General features: G+C 39.4%; 1 protein-coding gene across 1 annotated transcript; it reads left to right on the forward strand.

The window, feature by feature from the left end:
• Window positions 1–2028: 2028 nt before the first annotated feature.
• Window positions 2029–16482, forward strand: LOC112543231 (retinol dehydrogenase 16-like). Its single transcript, XM_088138491.1, has 4 exons — window positions 2029–2368; window positions 3012–3270; window positions 5502–5658; window positions 16399–16482. The coding sequence occupies exons 1-4, from the start codon at window positions 2056–2058 to the stop codon at window positions 16480–16482; spliced, it is 813 nt and encodes a 270-aa protein (XP_087994617.1). The 5' UTR covers window positions 2029–2055.
• Window positions 16483–16690: the final 208 nt, after the last annotated feature.

Genomic DNA, 16690 nt, shown 5'->3' on the forward strand with positions numbered 1-16690 from the left:
GAGTGGCCTAGCCAGTCTCCAGATCTCAACCCCATGGAAAACCTTTGGAGGGAGTTGAAAGTCCGTGTTGCCCAGCGACAGCCCCAAAACATCACTGCTCCAGAGGAGATCTGCATGGAGGAATGGGCCAGAATACCAGCAACAATGTGTGAAAACCTTGTGAAGACTTACAGAAAACGTTTGACCTCTGTCATTGCCAATAAAGGATATATAACAAAGTATTGAGATGAACTTTTGATATTGACCAAATACTTATTTTCCACCATGATTTGCAAATAAATTCTTTAAAAATCAGACAATGTGATTTTCTGGATTTATTTTTCCCCATTTTGTCTCTCATAGTTGAGGTATACCTATGATGAAAATTACAGGCCTCTCTCATCTTTTTAAGTGGGAGAACTTGCACAATTGGTGGCTGACTAAATACTTTTTTGCCCCACTGTATTTATAATTTATAATTATATTATAAAGAATATAATGAAGAAAAAGAAAAGAAATATATAAAGAAGTGACTTCCAAACTTGTTCACAACAAGTGTAAACATTAATAGCCTTCACCCCCTTAAAGATGACAAACAGATATCTCTTCATCTCATATCCCATCCCTTATCTATAAGCAAATCCATAAAACATCAACTTTTCAATCCTGGTGTCAGCAAAAGTCCGTAAAGGGTTGCCGGAACTTTGCCAAACAAAACAAAAACAAAAAGTCTCATTTTAACCTTGATCAAATAAACTGACATTATATTCCTTCCTTTTACTACTAACAGTCTTAATCTTTAGTTCATTCAAATATTGTCATAGGATTTGATTCCTCTACAATTCTTCTTTATCCCATCACACCACCTCTTGAAGGGTTGAACAAGCCTCTTTTGTAAATCCAATAAGAAAACATTTTCCAGGTCAATCTCTTGGTTTGTCATTTGTATTTCCCCTTTAATTTTTAAAACTCCAGCCACTTATGACCATCTCAGCGTTTCCACAGTCATGTGATTAAAATTCAGTTGTTTGGCAACTCGCATGTATTTAGGGCAGTTGCAGCATCCTGGGGGCCACGTGATCACCATTTGTGACCTTCCCAGCCAGTTTCCAACAAGCAAAATCAATCAGTGTGATTCACTCAACAAACATGTGATTTTCTTAATGACCGTGGTGATTCGCTTAATGACTGCCACAAAAAATGTCATAAAATTGGGTGCGGTCACGAGATGCCTTACTTAACTATTGAAGTGGTTAACGGCGAATTTTCCAGTCCCTCTTGTGGTTGTAAGTCAAGGACTACCTATACTGACACTGTTGATGTTGTAGCCACTAATTTCTGGCTCCGTTCTTCAAAGATCTCCTTTAATATTTCCAATGTTATAATGTTTTGTGTCATTTTTTAAGTCTCAGTACAAAAGCAGGCTTATATGTTTTTTTTCCTTCTCTTTGGAATCTCTGGTCCCCTCTTGTGTCCAGTTCCTAAAATCATAAAGTCACTTATCTTTGTAATTACTTACAATCCAAGACAGCCAAACCAAGTGTTTCCCAGGAGAAGCTATTTATTTTATAATAAATAATATTTATTATTATTAATTCTTTAAGTTCATAGCTTATAATAATTTTTTCTTTTGTTCAGAGTTGAAGATAATCTCAGCCGGCAACTTTTCAGACTTAATGTTCCGAAGGTTGCTAATAGTTGTAAGATGGTTAATAGGTCATTTCTGAAAGTGATTAGAAAGGGAGGTTAGCGAATGTAGTGTCCTTTAAAAGGTTCTGCCTCGGTTCCGAGCAAGATGGCTGATCCTTTCATTTCCTGGTGCTCAAACCCACAGAAAACCAGTGTCCTATTGTCTCCTTGCGAGAAGCAGTTGTCTGGAGCGCATGTGGGTGATCTCCTGTCCTCTCCTTGTACAGAGAGATTCCAAGGAAATGCTCTACTCACTGGTTCTCGGTCTTACCAACAAGAGCCACTAGCCAATCATTTCACAGTAAAATCTCTGGGCTTCCCAAGCTTGCTATGTGCATCGCTCCTCATCCATTCACACTGCTTGCTTCTTCCTGGTAGGTATCAGCCATGTGGCTCTACCTGGCTGCCCTGGTGGGGCTTTACCTCCTTCGACGATGGTACCGGGAGAGACAGATGGTGGAGAACCTGACAGAGAAATACGCCTTCATCACGGGGTGTGACACTGGCTTTGGGAACCAGCTGGCCAGGCAGCTGGATGCCCGGGGCCTGCGGGTGTTGGCCGTGTGTCTTACTTGGGAAGGGGCAGAACAGCTGGAGAAACTCACATCGGACCAGTTAAAAACCACCCTGCTGGATGTCACCAGCACTGAGAGTGTTGCAGCAGCAACTGAGTGGGTGAAAACATGTGTGGGGGACAAAGGTACTGCGCCTGGTTAACTCTTACTCTGTGTCCTCAATGTGCCCCAAAATTCCCATTATTGTTTTTATTAACGTGCCAATATTATGATGGCTTTCTTGCCTAAATTAATAAGGCATGGCATCTTCTAGAATATTAGCATCGATCACTTTGGATTCCTAGCCTGTTCTACCCTGAAGGGCTGATATTTTCTTGACAGATTTGGGGTTAGCAATATTGAATGTATGGAAGCCTGGATAGATGGATGGATGGATGGATGGATGGATGGATGGATGGATGGATGGATGGATAGATAGATAGATAGATAGATAGATAGATAGATAGATGGATAGATAGATAGATAGATGGATAGATGGATAGATGGATAGATGGATAGATGGATAGATGGATAGATAGATGGATCGATGGATCGATGGATCGATTGATAGATTGATAGATTGATAGATTGATAGATTGATAGATTGATAGATTGATAGATGGCTGGCCTGCTGGCTGGCTGGCTGGCTGGCTGGCTGGCTGGCTGGCTGGCTGGATGGATGGATGGATGGACAGATGCATGCTGGCATGCATGCATGGATGCATGGATGCGAATCTGCAAAGAGAAGCAAGTGGAGTTGTAACAGTCTTATCTCCTCTGATTCTACAGGACTTTGGGGACTGATAAACAATGCAGGTACTGCTAACCCAACAGCTTCCAACGAGTGGCTGACCAAGAAGGACTTTGTATCAGTGCTGGATGTCAACCTGCTTGGGTTAATTGATGTAACGCTTCACATGCTGCCCTTTTTAAGGAAGGCCAAAGGGAGCGTCGTCAACATGTCCAGTATGCTGGGAAGACTGTCGTTCATTGGAGGAGGTTATCCTATATCCAAATACGGCATTGAAGCCTTTTCTAACAGTCTGAGGTAAAGTAACTTCTGACGATTTCTCATCAAGACTTCCAAACTGCAAGTGGGGCTAGCCCTACCATTGGGTAGAGAGAGAGGTTACTGGTGTGATCGGTTCAGGGGCTCAAGTACAAGAAGTCATAGCTGTGTATGCCCGATGGCCTGTCCGGTTTGGTCAGCCAGTCTGCTAACCTTGGTGGATGGAGTGATGTGGTGGGCAGTATCTATTTCTTTTTCCTCAGACTCTCAAATGAATTGGGGCAATTTTTATCCAAATGAGGAGGTTGGCCAGCATCAGACATTAACTATACCCAGCAGCTACATCGCAATCTGATCCTTTCGTATGTGGCCTTTGGCTTTCTAAAAAGGCGTCCTCTCCATGCTAAAATGAAGAACTGTTGGGAACTGGTCAAGAGGTATGCTGAAGCCGTACTTAATTACGGTTTCAGTAAAAGATACCTTTAAAAGATATATATACTGTATATATGTATATATCAGTATAAGTAATCAGAGGGGTGATAACAGCTCAAAACAAACTGATATCATTTCATGGTCCATGAAAGAAAAGGTGTATTACAGATGGAAGTAAGCAAAAAAATAACAATGGAAATAATGAAAAAATCTCATTTCTCATCAAGCCCCCAATTTAGAAAATGGAAGGTAAGAGAGGAGATCAAGGGCTATTTGAAATATGTCTGATTTGAATTGGATATACAGGTAGTCCTTGTTGAATGTCCACCTGTTCAGCGACTGTTTGAAGTTATGATGGTGCTGAATGAGGGGGACTTATGACTAATCCTTGTAGTTGCAACGGTCCCCACAGTCATGTGGACATGATGTGGCTGCTTGGCAACTGAGTCACAATTATGATGGTCGCAGCATCCCCTGTCCACATGATCATTATTTGCGACCTTCACTGCCAGCTTCCGACAAGGAAAGTCAATGGGGAAGCCGGGAAGAGGTCACAAATGGGGATTGAGTGACCACGGGACGCTGCAACCATGTTTGGATTTACGTCATGGCACCAACTGTGACCACCAGAACTGCCGTCATAAGTCGGCACGGTCACGTGGCATTGCGCCTTACAAGGGCGTTTCTTAGTGATGTTGTTCCTGGTCCTAATTACCATCAGAAAATGAGGAACTTGCATGTTTTAAGTCTATTTTTCATGTGGATATTATGCCTTGAGATCCTGTGTTTAACTGTTTTTGTTATCCAGGTCGACTACTTTTTAGATCCCATTCAGAGACCATGGGATAAAGATGTTTTAATTGAAAATAAACAGTAACACTGGTATTATGGATTACTACTCTGCATGGGGCTACCCTTGAAGAGTATCCAGAAGCTACAGCTGGTAGAAAATGGTGCAGCACCGGCAGTTTTGAATGCCCCCAGAGGCACATAGAACACCTGTTATGCAGGCTGCGTTGCTTGCTGGTTTGCTTCCGGGTCCAATTCAAGGTGTCGGTTGTTGCTTTTAAAACCCTTCATGGCACAGGACCAGGTTATCGGAGGAGCCGTCTTGCCCCCGTTATATCAGGCTGCCCCACTCAGTCCGGCAGAAGGGGCATGTTGCAGACCCTACCAGTCAAGAAATTTCAACTGGCGGGGTCTAGGAAGAGGGCCTTTTCTGCCGTGGCCCCCACCCGTGGAGCAACTTACCACCTGATGTGTGGTGTGCCCCCACTTTCATGGCCTTCAGGAAGAGTGTGTAATCTTGGCTATGCCAAGTAAAGCAGTACTGTTTACTGTTTTTGTTGTTTGATTTTAATTGTGAGCTGCCCAGAGTCTCCCTCTGGGGGAGATGGGCGGCATATAAATTTAAGAATAATAAAAATTAAAAATAAATGAATGATATAAATGGCCCATCAACTGATAGCAATTGAAACACACTGGCAAACACATTCTTCTTCCACCAGAGAGTTGTCCTGACCAGTTTAAAACGTGAGGTATCCGCCTTTCTGCGGTGGTGCCTCAAAGGAAGGTGCCATTTGGAAATCGGTTCCACGAAAACAATGGGAAATGTCTAGAGAAGGTTCCTGGCAAGGCATGTCAATCGGACATGGAAGGCACCTTTATATTTGGGGGACAGTTTCTGTCAGCCTTCTGAACCTCCTTTTAGAGAATTCCAGCAGAAGAGGGCAATTTCCTGTATTTGATGCTTGTGGGAGCAGGACATTGAATGTTGTGGATCCTTGGTCTAAGAACAAGCCCTTTCTTTTGTTCTTATTGCTTTGGTCTCAATCCAGGCAAGAGATGCAGACTTTAGGGGTCCACGTCAGCGTGGTTGAATCTGGTGCTTTTTCAACACCTATCTATGATCCTCCGGAGGAATCCTTGCAGAGAATATGGCACCAGCTGGCCCCAGACATTCAAGAAACTATGGGCGGAAGTTCTTGGAAATGTGTGAGTTAAAGGGGAAAGAGCTTGTGGGGAAGGCTGTTTGGTGGTAACCGAGAAAGTGCTAGAGGGCCAGGCGTGCAGGGCAGCCATAGGGTCATGGTTTAACATGCTTTCCTCCAGTCTGTGAAGTGTCCCAAGAATGTGCCAGCATAACTGTCTCTCTCCCAACACTCAATTTCTGTTCTCTTTTGGTACTGAGGCTGGCAGGTAGTGCTGTCCTGGGAGTGCCTTTGTAGAATAGTTCAGGGAAGAGATTTGTGGACTTCCTGCTGGTAAGAAAAAAGCCAATCACATTCCCCCATGTGGGCTCAGGCTGAGGCTGAGGAAGAAGGTGAGTTTGGGGTGCACAACACACGAGGCCATTCCTCCCTTACCCAGTAACCACATTTTCCTGCCATGTTCTCATGAACTTCCCTGAGGCAGTTTAATGTCACCTGTAGCTATTCCAGTTTTAAAGTCATGTGTGTTTCAACTGCTTCCAATGCCATTTCTTTGTTGTGGATGCGAACTGACATGCTTTGCTGACCCTTTGGTTGCTAAAGAGCTCAGGATGTGGTCAGCAGAAGCCCTGTAGGCTGCCCTCTCCCTGTCATAACTGGTCACTCTTCCCAGTGGGCATTTGGCTGGGGTGTACGGGAGACCAGGCAGCTTGTTCTGCAGAACGCAAAGGTTAGCGAGTAGCCTCTTGTTGTGTGGTACAGGTTGTCTTCAATCAGAATTGCCATAAAAGTTAACTACAATTGGTTGATGGTCGCTGTCTTCCCTCACATAACCTTGAATGTCTGAGAATAAGTCAGTTTTGTCTGTTGAGAGACATATGTATGTAATCCAGGACCCTGCTTGCGTTCCTGGCATGGAAGGTGAAGGGTATATAAAGCAATGGTCCTTGCCTCCTAGGATATGAAGATTGCATGTACAGATTAAAGAGATCAATTTACGGCCTGCCATATTGCTTTTAGAATCTCTGGAGTACCAGGGTGCGCCATTTGATAGATAGTCCTCAGGTATGATGCTCAAGTGGGCTTAATCGTACAAGGAAGCCCCCACTCTAGCACTAAAGTTTCCTTGTAGAATCCCAATGGATTTGGGATGTTTTATGTTTGTCTCTAAGACTGTTTTTTCTAATTGTACCCAGATGTCAGGAGAGAAGCCAGGAGAGGAATATGGGGGTGGATACACATTCAACAGCAATACCTCAAATGATTTGTATTTAAATTGAATAGCTAGGAGACAGAAGGTGTCATCTCTGAGGATCAGTTCCTGCCCTTGCCAGCCCAAATCTGCCTTGGCAAGTACACATAATCCCCTGAGGCCCATCCTTTTGTCTTGAATTTACACTCCGCTATAGACCGTGATCCAACGCCTAGTAGGTGAGCATCTTTATCATTGGTGGTTAGCCATGTCTCTTGGAGTGCTATGATGTCAAACGTGGAGAGAAATTCCATCAGGTCTCCATCTGACATTCTGTCCTTCCATCCAGCTATGTTCCATGGCAGTAGCTGAATAGAACTTCCTTGTTTATTGTCAGAAGGAGTACCTGGAGATATGTTGAGGTCTGTGGTTGACTCATGTGCAGCCTGTGCCAGGCCTCCCAGGACACCCGGCCTCCCCCACTATACCCCCGCAGCAGCCCCCCAAACCCCGCAGCAGCCCCCACGCTCCTTACTTGGGACTCCCACCACTTTTTGCTCAATGGCCCATGTGTCTTGGAGTTACTCTGGCAACTGGAACTGCCAGGATTGCTGTTGCTAAATGACGCAGTCACATGACTTTGAACTTTACAACTGCATCACTAGCCAACAGTAATAACGGTCCCAATTGCCATCGTAACCTGAGGACTACCTATATATCTATACTAACATCTAGCTATGATAACCGGATCTTGCAAGTGATTTTCATTTTATTTATTACTACAGTCATAGACCAGTACAATTAAAAATGCACAAGACATGTCTAAATAAAAAATTCTTAGCTCTAATAATAGCAAATAAAATCCATATCATAATTACAATTTAGCATCCAACCTAATCACTGCAGACGGAGACTGCAGCCATGAAATTAAAAGACGCTTGCTCCTTGGGAGGAAAGCTATGGCAAACCTAGATAGCATATTAAAAAGCAGAGACGTCACCTTGCCGACAAAGATCCGCATAGTCAAAGCTATGGTTTTTCCAGTTGTAATGTATGGCTGTGAGAGCTGTACCATAAAGAAGGCTGAGCGCCGAAGAATTGATGCCTTTGAACTGTGGTGCTGGAGAAGACTCTTAAGAGTCCCCTGGACTGCTAGGAGGTCAAACCAGTCAATCTTAAAGGAAATCAACCCTGATTGCTCATTGGAAGGATTGATAATGAAGCTCAAGCTCAGATACTTTGGTCACCTAATGCGAAGAGAGGACTCTTTGGAAAAGACCCTGATGCTGGGAAAGATTGAAGGCAAAAGGAGAAGAGGACGGCAGAGGATGAGATGCTTAGATAGCATCACTGAAGCAATGAGCATGAAACTGAGCAAACTCAGGGAGGCAGTGAAGGACAGGAAGGCCTGGCGCGATATGTTTCATGGGGTCACGAAGAGTCGGACACGGCTTAACGACTGAACAACAACAAATCCAACCTAATTTTTATATATGAGGTCAAGCAGCCTATACTGTAGTATATTATTACTCCTTAAATTATGGCATCCTATAATTATTAGTAGTTAACTACTGAAATTACAATGAAGTGTTAATATCTAGAATTGAAGTGTACTGGTTATGTAAAAATATTTACAATAAGTTATTCATCAGATTCCGATGAATCTTTAGTGCTGCTGCGCAGAATTTAGCTACCTGCACTGTGACTATATTCCATTCATCTTTAAGCAGAAACTGTAGATAGTTGGTATCAGAGCGGCCTGGGAACCTATTAAACATTGGATAAATAAATTTTGTTCAGATCTCTCTATGGAATGAGCATCGAAGAACAACATGCCCAGGAGTTTCTACCTCTCCGGAATCACAGAGGCAGAGCCTTTCAGTCAAAGGTATCTTTTTATATTTGCCATCCAAAACAGCTGGGGGGAGTGCAGGGCATTGTGCAAGCAAGAAAGCTTTCCGATGATTCGCTGACTCTAACTGGCTGAGATATCTGGCAAGGTTGACAATGTATCTGGTGTAATCTGGAGACAGGAACCATGGAACTTTCTCTAAGTCCGCTAGCCTCTCATTGTCCTCTACCCTTTGTCTCATATTTTGTTTTGCCTGGTCATAATCCAATTCAAGTATTGAAGAAGGAGAAAAACTTAGTTTTGCAAGATCAGACTCAACAGCCTTGGTCCATGAAGAGGAGAAATGATCTTGGAGGATTAATGGTGCAAGGCCTTGAGGAAAAAAATTAATTTCAGCCAAAGATTTAAGGAAGCTATAGAGATTCTTGATTCAGCTTCTGTCAACCCAGTCTCCAGACATAGGTGTGCGTTTGAAACACAACGAGGCATCTGGAGAATTGCTCTAATAAATCCTGACTGAACTCTTTCCAGAGGTGTGAAACAAGAAGCTGGGGGTCCAAGCTGGGTCCCATAAAGAAGCTGCTAGTGACCTGGCCTGAAAGAGCTTAATTGCAGTGGGAACATAATATCCTCCCTGTGAACGGAAAAATTTAAGGATGGTGTTGGCTGATCTTTGACCAGTAGCAGCTGCATATTCACAATGCGCTTTCCTTGAGCCGGTGGCATGTAGGACCACGCCTAGGTACTTAGAGGTGGTCACTTGCTCTATACTGTGACCATTAAGATACCGTGAGCAAAGTCTTGTCCTTTTGCCAAAGGCCATGACCTTGCTTTTCTGGTAATTTATTTCCAATTTATCATTATTACAGTATTGAACCAGGTCTCGCAAGGCTCTTTTTAGGCCCACTAGTGTTCTAGAGAGCATTACTGCATCGTCTGCATAAAGCAGCAGGGGGATGCTGCGATCTCCTATTTTGGGGGGGTGATGATTTGGTTTATTTATCCATTTTACCATGTCATTGATGTAGAAATTAAAAAGCGGGGGGCCAAAATGCACCCTTGTTTTACCCCCTTTTGAACTTGAACCAGCATCGAGAGAGACCCATGCATATTACACCTAACCTTGAAGGTCACGTTAGTATGTAAGGCACGTAATAAGTGGAGAAGCCTACGATCAATTGAAGCAGCTTCAAGCTTCTCCCATAGCTTGGTCCTGGTAACAGAGTCAAAAGCTGTTTATAAATATTTATATATATCTAATTTATAGATGATCTATTTGTTGCATATTTTTCAATCAAATGCTGCAGGACCAAACACTGATCAATGGTTCCTCTCCCTTCTAGACTTGCAGTGGAGGAATAGCGACGGAAGGTTAATTGTGGCTGATGATCCGCTGAAGCCAAAATTAGAAGCGTGGTATTAAGCGGTGTCTCAAGAATTTTTTCCGAGACATGAAGCATTCTCTGGGCAGGGAGAAGCCTCGTATCACACCTCTTGTCTTCTGGGTGGCTATAGCTTATCAAACGTCCGTCAGATGCAACCGGACGGTGAGCGACCAGCTGGGAAGCTGGTGGAACATCTTGTCCGAGCTGCGTTTAAAGCCTCCTTAAAGAGACATTACTTCCGGCCATCCCACTTCTAAAATCACCTTTGTTGTTTATTATTCATAGAATTTAAAGAGGCTATCCCCATTACAGAAATACTTCTTCTCTTGGTTGGCTTTTCATTACGTTTTGGGATTTCTAAATGCATTGTACTGGATTGGAAGGATTGAAATACGAGCGCCCAACTCGGAAACTTTAAAGTGCTGTAGAAAGTTTTGTATATTTTCAGGAGACTATTTTTCTATGTATACTTACCTTTGTTTTTGAAAAGAAAGATTTTTATATAAGTGGTTTCCTGTGGAGTTGGAGCAATCTATTTTTAGATGCTGTGGGAAAATTTTCACCTGCTGATTTTCCTAAACTGTGATTGGCTGTAGACTTCCTTCTCCCTCTGCTTTGTTTCTAGTTGTGGATATCTGGTTACGTTTGATTGTTGGGAATACTATTGTGGGCCACAAGAGGGAGCTAAGGTATTATATCTGGATTATTGGATTACTGAAAGGAAGAAATAGCCCTTTTCTCTCTCCTTCTAAGTAAGGGGGGGGGGGAGAAGAAGATAGAAATAAAGATAATGGCCACCAGAAAGTTAACAAGACGTGGCTCTGGTGATCTTGACTGGATAAAAAGTATGTTTGAAGAATATACTTTAAAAACAACACAAATGATTACCCAAAGTGTTGCTCAAGTACTCAATTTAAAGTTTCTTGAACTTGAAAAAAGGTTAGATCAAACAATTGATCAGAAAATTGAAATAATGGAGAAGAAATTAGAAGGCGGGATTAAAAATCTTAATGACAGAGTTGACTTGCTGGAAAAGGAAAGGGAAAAAGAGCTGGACAAAATTGCATTATTGGAGTTGAGAGACAGAGTTTTGTCTGAAGCTTAGGGGAATCCCTGAAGTTAAAGAAGAAAACTTAACAAATATGATTACATGTGCCATGGCGGAACTAATTGACTGGGAAGAAGATAAAATGTCAGATGAGATAGAAAAAGGGTTTTGTATAAACTCCAAATGTGCAATTGTACATGGTAAGCCAAGAGATGTGCTGGCACAGTTTTCTAGGAGAAAAACAAGGGTTTTGATTTTGCAAGTGCATTTTGACTCTAAACTTAACATTGAGAGTGTGGATATAATGGTCCTCAAAGAAATACCAGTAAGGATTTTAAGGAAGAGAAAAGAATATGTATTTCTGACAAATGTTTTGAAAAAAAATAAAATTCCCTTTCGTTGGGAAAAACTGGAAGGGATAAGTTTTTCCTGTCACCAACAAAGATTTAAATTAACTTCAGTTTCTAAGGCTAAGGACTTTTTAGCTAGATCTGGAACCAACTTGGAACAGGATACATCTGGAATTAAGCAAATGGATATGGTTACACATGGGGAAGAGACAGCTGTCATTCCTAAAGACTAGGGTGAATCATCTGCATAAAGATGGCTTTGAAATGTCTTACATGGAATATAAATGGGACAAATGCTCCACAGAAAAGAAAAAAGGTCTTTCACTATTTGAATAAATTGAAATCTGATGTAATTTGTTTGCAAGAAACACATATAAAGAAGAAAGATACAAAATATTTGATAAATAAGAATTTGGGACAGGAATTTGTTTCAGCTAATTTGAAGAACATAAATGGAGTTCTATTATATGTTAAAAATTACTTGAAACCACTTTTGTTGTTAACAGATGAATATGGTAGATATTGAGATAAAGTCTCAACAAAGATTACAAATGATTTTAAATCAGATCAAGTTGAAGGAGAAGGAACTCCAGAAAAAAACGGCTGATAATAATATTGCTTATCAACTCAAGTTACTACATCAACAAATTTCAATGTTGACTGTGAAAGAAATTGAAATGAAATTAAGATATGCTACACAGAGATACTTTGAATTTGCAAATAAACCAGGAAGTGGAGATTCATGGACTTAAAATGATTGTTGCGGGAGTATACACTCCGAATGATGACAAGATCAAATTTTTTATGTAGCTCTTGAATGAATTGTCAGCTTTCTCGTACCAAAGTCGGTGTTTGATGGGAGATTGGAATGGAGTTGCTTCACCATTAATTGATAGAACATCTGAAAAGCAAATTAAAATCAAGCAAGGAAAATTACCAAAGTCCTTTTTTGATTTAGTGGATAATTTGGTACTGATGGACTTATGGAGATATAAAAATGGACTGGCAAAAGATTTTACTTTTTATTCAGAGAGACATAAATCTTTTCCAAGAATTGATATGATATGGGTTTCAACAGACTTAGCAAATAAAATTTCCACAGTGGATATTTTTCCAAAGAGTTTTTCAGACCATAATCCTATAAGCATGATAATTAGAAAATTTACTAGGTCTTTTAGGTGGAGATTGAATGAATCTATTTTGCAAAAAGAAAATGTTGTGGAGGACTGTAAGAAGAAATTAAAGGACTTTTTTGAGATCAATCTAGATAAAGGTGTAGTTTTAAAAACAGTGTGGGATACCAGTAAAGCAGTTATGAGGGGACATTTTATTTATCATAATCATATTCTTAAGAAAAAGTCTCAACAAAAATTACAAATGATTTTAAATCAGATCAAGTTGAAGGAGAAGGAACTCCAGAAAAAACCGTCTGATAATAATATTGTTTATGAACTCAAGTTACTACATCAACAAAATTCAATGTTGACTGTGAAAGAAATTAAAATGAAATTAAGATATGCTAAACAGAGACACTTTAAATTTGCAAATAAACCAGGAAGTTGGTTAGAATGCAAATTAAGTAAAGAGAGAGACAAGAACATGATTTCTAAAATTCAAGAAGGAAATGTGGAATTACTGGACAATTAAAAAATGTAAAAAGTATTTCATAATTTTTTTCTAACTTATATAAAAAACGAAATTTCTCTGGAAAAGGTTGATGAATATTTGAACAAGCAAAAATTACCAAAATTTCCACAGCCACAGAAACTAATATTGAACATATTAGTAGTCCTAATATCTACTTTTGAAATAGTTGAAGCTATAAAGAGAATCAAACTGGGAAAAGCACCAGGACCTGATGGATTATCTGCAATATATTATAAACGTTTTGAAGATGAGATTCTTTTACCTTTTAAAAGATTGATGAACTCCATATTGTTGGGTGCGGCAATGCCTGACTCATGGAAGGAAGCCAACATTGTGCTTCTACCTAAAGAAGGACAGGATCCTCTTTTAATTAAGAATTATAGACCAATTTCATTATTGAACAACGATTAGAAAATATTTGCTTCAGTGTTGGCATAAAGGTTAAAAAAATCTTGCAGGAATTTGTTCATCATGATCAATGAGGATTTTTGCCTAAAAGACAATTAAGAGACAATGTTAGACAAAATAGACAATATTTACAATATCATAATGAATGTCAAACGCCTCTTATTTTTTTGGATGCAGAGAAAGCTTTTGATAATTTGAATTGGATGTTTAGGTTTAAAGTTTTGGAAAGTATGGACTTTGGAGAACATTTTATACAGGGAATAACGTCAATTTATACGCCTCAGAAGGCTAGTATTATTGTGAATGAAGAACTAACAATCATGTCATATACAAAAAGGAACAAGATAAGGTTGCCCTTTGTCACCTTTGCTCTTTATTTTGGTTCTTTTTTTTTAAGTTTTTTATTTTTTACAGCAAACACAAACATACATAAACAAACAAGAACATAAAAAACATAAAAACCATCTTCCATCTTAAACCGTGTGTCAGCCAGTTACCAATCATTTGTGCCATCCTTTCATAGTCTTCACTCACCATTTATATAGATTCTCATGTTATCTATCCAACGTATATTTATATATTTATCAGTTATCAATTATTAATCATTTGTGACTATCTATAAAACCAGCTTTCATTATAAGATTTGTATCATTTTTGTCCATTGATTATATATATAATTATAATTATAATATAATTATAATTATATAATTATATTATATAGTTTATTTTGGTTCTTGAAGTTCTTAATAGAGACATTAGAAGGGATGAACAAATAAAGGGCTTCAAGACTAAACAAGAGGTTTTTAAATTGAGGGCTTCTGCTGATGATTTAGTTTTGATATTACAAGACCCTCTGGTATCTGCTGAGCACTTGATGAAGAAATTGAAGGAATTTGGCTCACTGGCGGGTTTTAAAATAAATAAACAAAAAAGAAAAATGTTAATTAAAAACATGACCCTGCTTGATCAAGATTTGCTGATGAGCAAGACGGGTTTCAGGACTGATAAAAAGGTCAGATATTTGGGGGTGATTCTGTCTACTAAAAATAGTGTGTTGTTTCAGAATAACTATGGCAAAATTTGGAATGAAGTGAAAAAAGATTTGGTAAGATGGGAAAAATTACAATTGTCTCTCATGGGCAGAATCTCAGTGATTAAAATGAATGTTTTGCCTAGGATGTTGTTTCTTTTCCAGACTATACCAATTTTGACTACAGATTTACTGTTTAAACAGTGGCAGAGAGATATATCTAAGTTATTTGGCAAGGCAAAAAACCTAGAATTAAATATAAATTGCTACAAGATGCCAAGGAACAAGGAGGTTTGGGTTTGCCTACTTTAAAACTGTATGTTGACGCTTGTTGTTTGCTTTAGATGAAGGACTGGATAGCCTTGGAGAATAAAGGAGGATTACAACTTGAAGGTCATGAATTAAGATTCGGGTGGTATGCCTACTTGTGGTATGATAAAGTTAAAGTTAATAAGGATTTTAAAAACCATTGTATTAGGAATGCCTTACTGCGGATCTGGAATAAATATAAGGTAAGACTGTCTCCTAATGTACCTTTGTGGTTGTCACCTCAGGAAGCATTTACTAGGAGAGAAAATGTGGGAGAAATGAAGTGGTTAAAATATAAAGATTTACTAAATTTTGAGGAGGGTGAACCAAGTTTTAAAACAAGAGAAGAGTTAGAATTAGAAGGTTTTATATGTCACTGGTTTACTCATATGCAATTGTTTGAACGTTTTAAGTTGGATAAAAAGAATTATAGATTTGTTAATGAAATATCTTATTTTGAGACTCAACTCTGTATAAATGATGAGCATGTTATTGCTAAAATGTATAAGATGTTGTTATGGATGAACTTAGAAGATGAACAAGTCAAGGAATGTATGATTAAATGGGCTAAAAGCTTTGGATACAATATCATGTTGGAACAATGGGAAAATATGTGGAACAAAGGTTTGAAATTTACGTTGAATTGTAACTTAAAAGAGAATTTTTATAAAATGATGTACCGCTGGTATTTAACTCCTGATAAGTCATCAAAAATGTATACTGGTATAACAAATGTTTGTTGGAAATGTTCACAGGGTGAAGGAAACTTTTATCATCTTTGGTGGACTTGTGAAAAGGCTAAAAAAAATTGGGACCCGATATGCATTGCTATTCAAAAGATTCTTAAAGTGAATATTCAAAAGAAAAAACCCAGAATTGTTCCTACTGGGTTTGATGGAGAAAGGATTGGAGAAACAATATGGATCTTTGCTTCTATATATGATCACAGCTGCAAGACTGTTATATGTGCAAAGATGGAAAGATTCACAAATACCTACAGTGGAAGAATGGATTATTAAACTAATGGACTTAGCTCAAATGGCGAAGCTAACAGGTTTGATAAGAGATAATACTGTTTCTAAATTTGTCTCCTTGTGGCAACCCTTCCTAGATTATGTGCGTGGGTTGGGAAAAAACAAAGCTTTGATTGTGGGATTTAATGATTAGATGGTTTGTGTTGATAGAAATCATGTGAATTAAGGTTAATTAGCGGTAAGAGATTTAATTTTTTTTTAATTTATATTCATATCTGTATTGGAGATAGTTGAAAGTCACTTTGTTCCATCTTTCTACTTGATCTCACTCTTTTAGTTTTTGTCTTCTTCTTTTAGTTCTATCTTCTCTCTCCTCTATACTTTCTGATTTGTATTTTAATTGTACTTTTTATATATCTTAATAGTTTTGATTTTAAAAAATGGTGCCTCTCCCTTCTCTAAACTCGGCTTGTTCTTCTGCTATCAAGTTCTCACGATCTAGCCAGTCCTTGAGTTTATCTTGTAGGTGTTTAGCATAAAGTTTGCTAAATGTATTTAGCCGACTTATTGGTCTATAGTTTGCAGGGTCATCTCTGTTTCCCTTCTAAGGATTGGAACAACAATCGCCAGCCCCCAGTCATCCGGGATATGTCCCGTATTGTCGATATAAGTGAAGAGCAACGCCAGAACTAGGATCTACTACTCATTATTCTTCAGCAATTCTGCAGAAACGAAGTCAGCTTCCAGGGCCTTCCCCATCCTAAGTTGATCAATAAGAGCTTTAATTTCAAGAGCTGAGACCGGGGGCCACTCGGGTACATCCTTCGTTGTTTGTGTTTTTGTCTCGCTGGAGGGATCTTCATACATCCTCCGAAAGTGAAGCTCCCAAACTGCAGATGAT

The sequence above is a fragment of the Python bivittatus genome, unplaced genomic scaffold (genome assembly GCF_059951505.1).
Source record: "Python bivittatus isolate LINGU-HERP-01145 unplaced genomic scaffold, Pbiv_v1 ctg000220_np1212, whole genome shotgun sequence".
Classification (NCBI taxonomy): Eukaryota; Metazoa; Chordata; class Lepidosauria; order Squamata; family Pythonidae; genus Python; species Python bivittatus.

Bases quoted from the DNA above. Each gene is read 5' to 3' on its own strand.
- LOC112543231 (XM_088138491.1), top strand. From the start codon at position 2,056: ATGTGGCTCTACCTGGCTGCCCTGGTGGGGCTTTACCTCCTTCGACGA. The intron at 2,369-3,011 runs GTACTGCGCCTG...CTGATTCTACAG, and splicing joins AACATGTGTGGGGGACAAAG to GACTTTGGGGACTGATAAAC. The intron at 5,659-16,398 runs GTGAGTTAAAGG...TTCCCTTCTAAG, and splicing joins GCGGAAGTTCTTGGAAATGT to GATTGGAACAACAATCGCCA.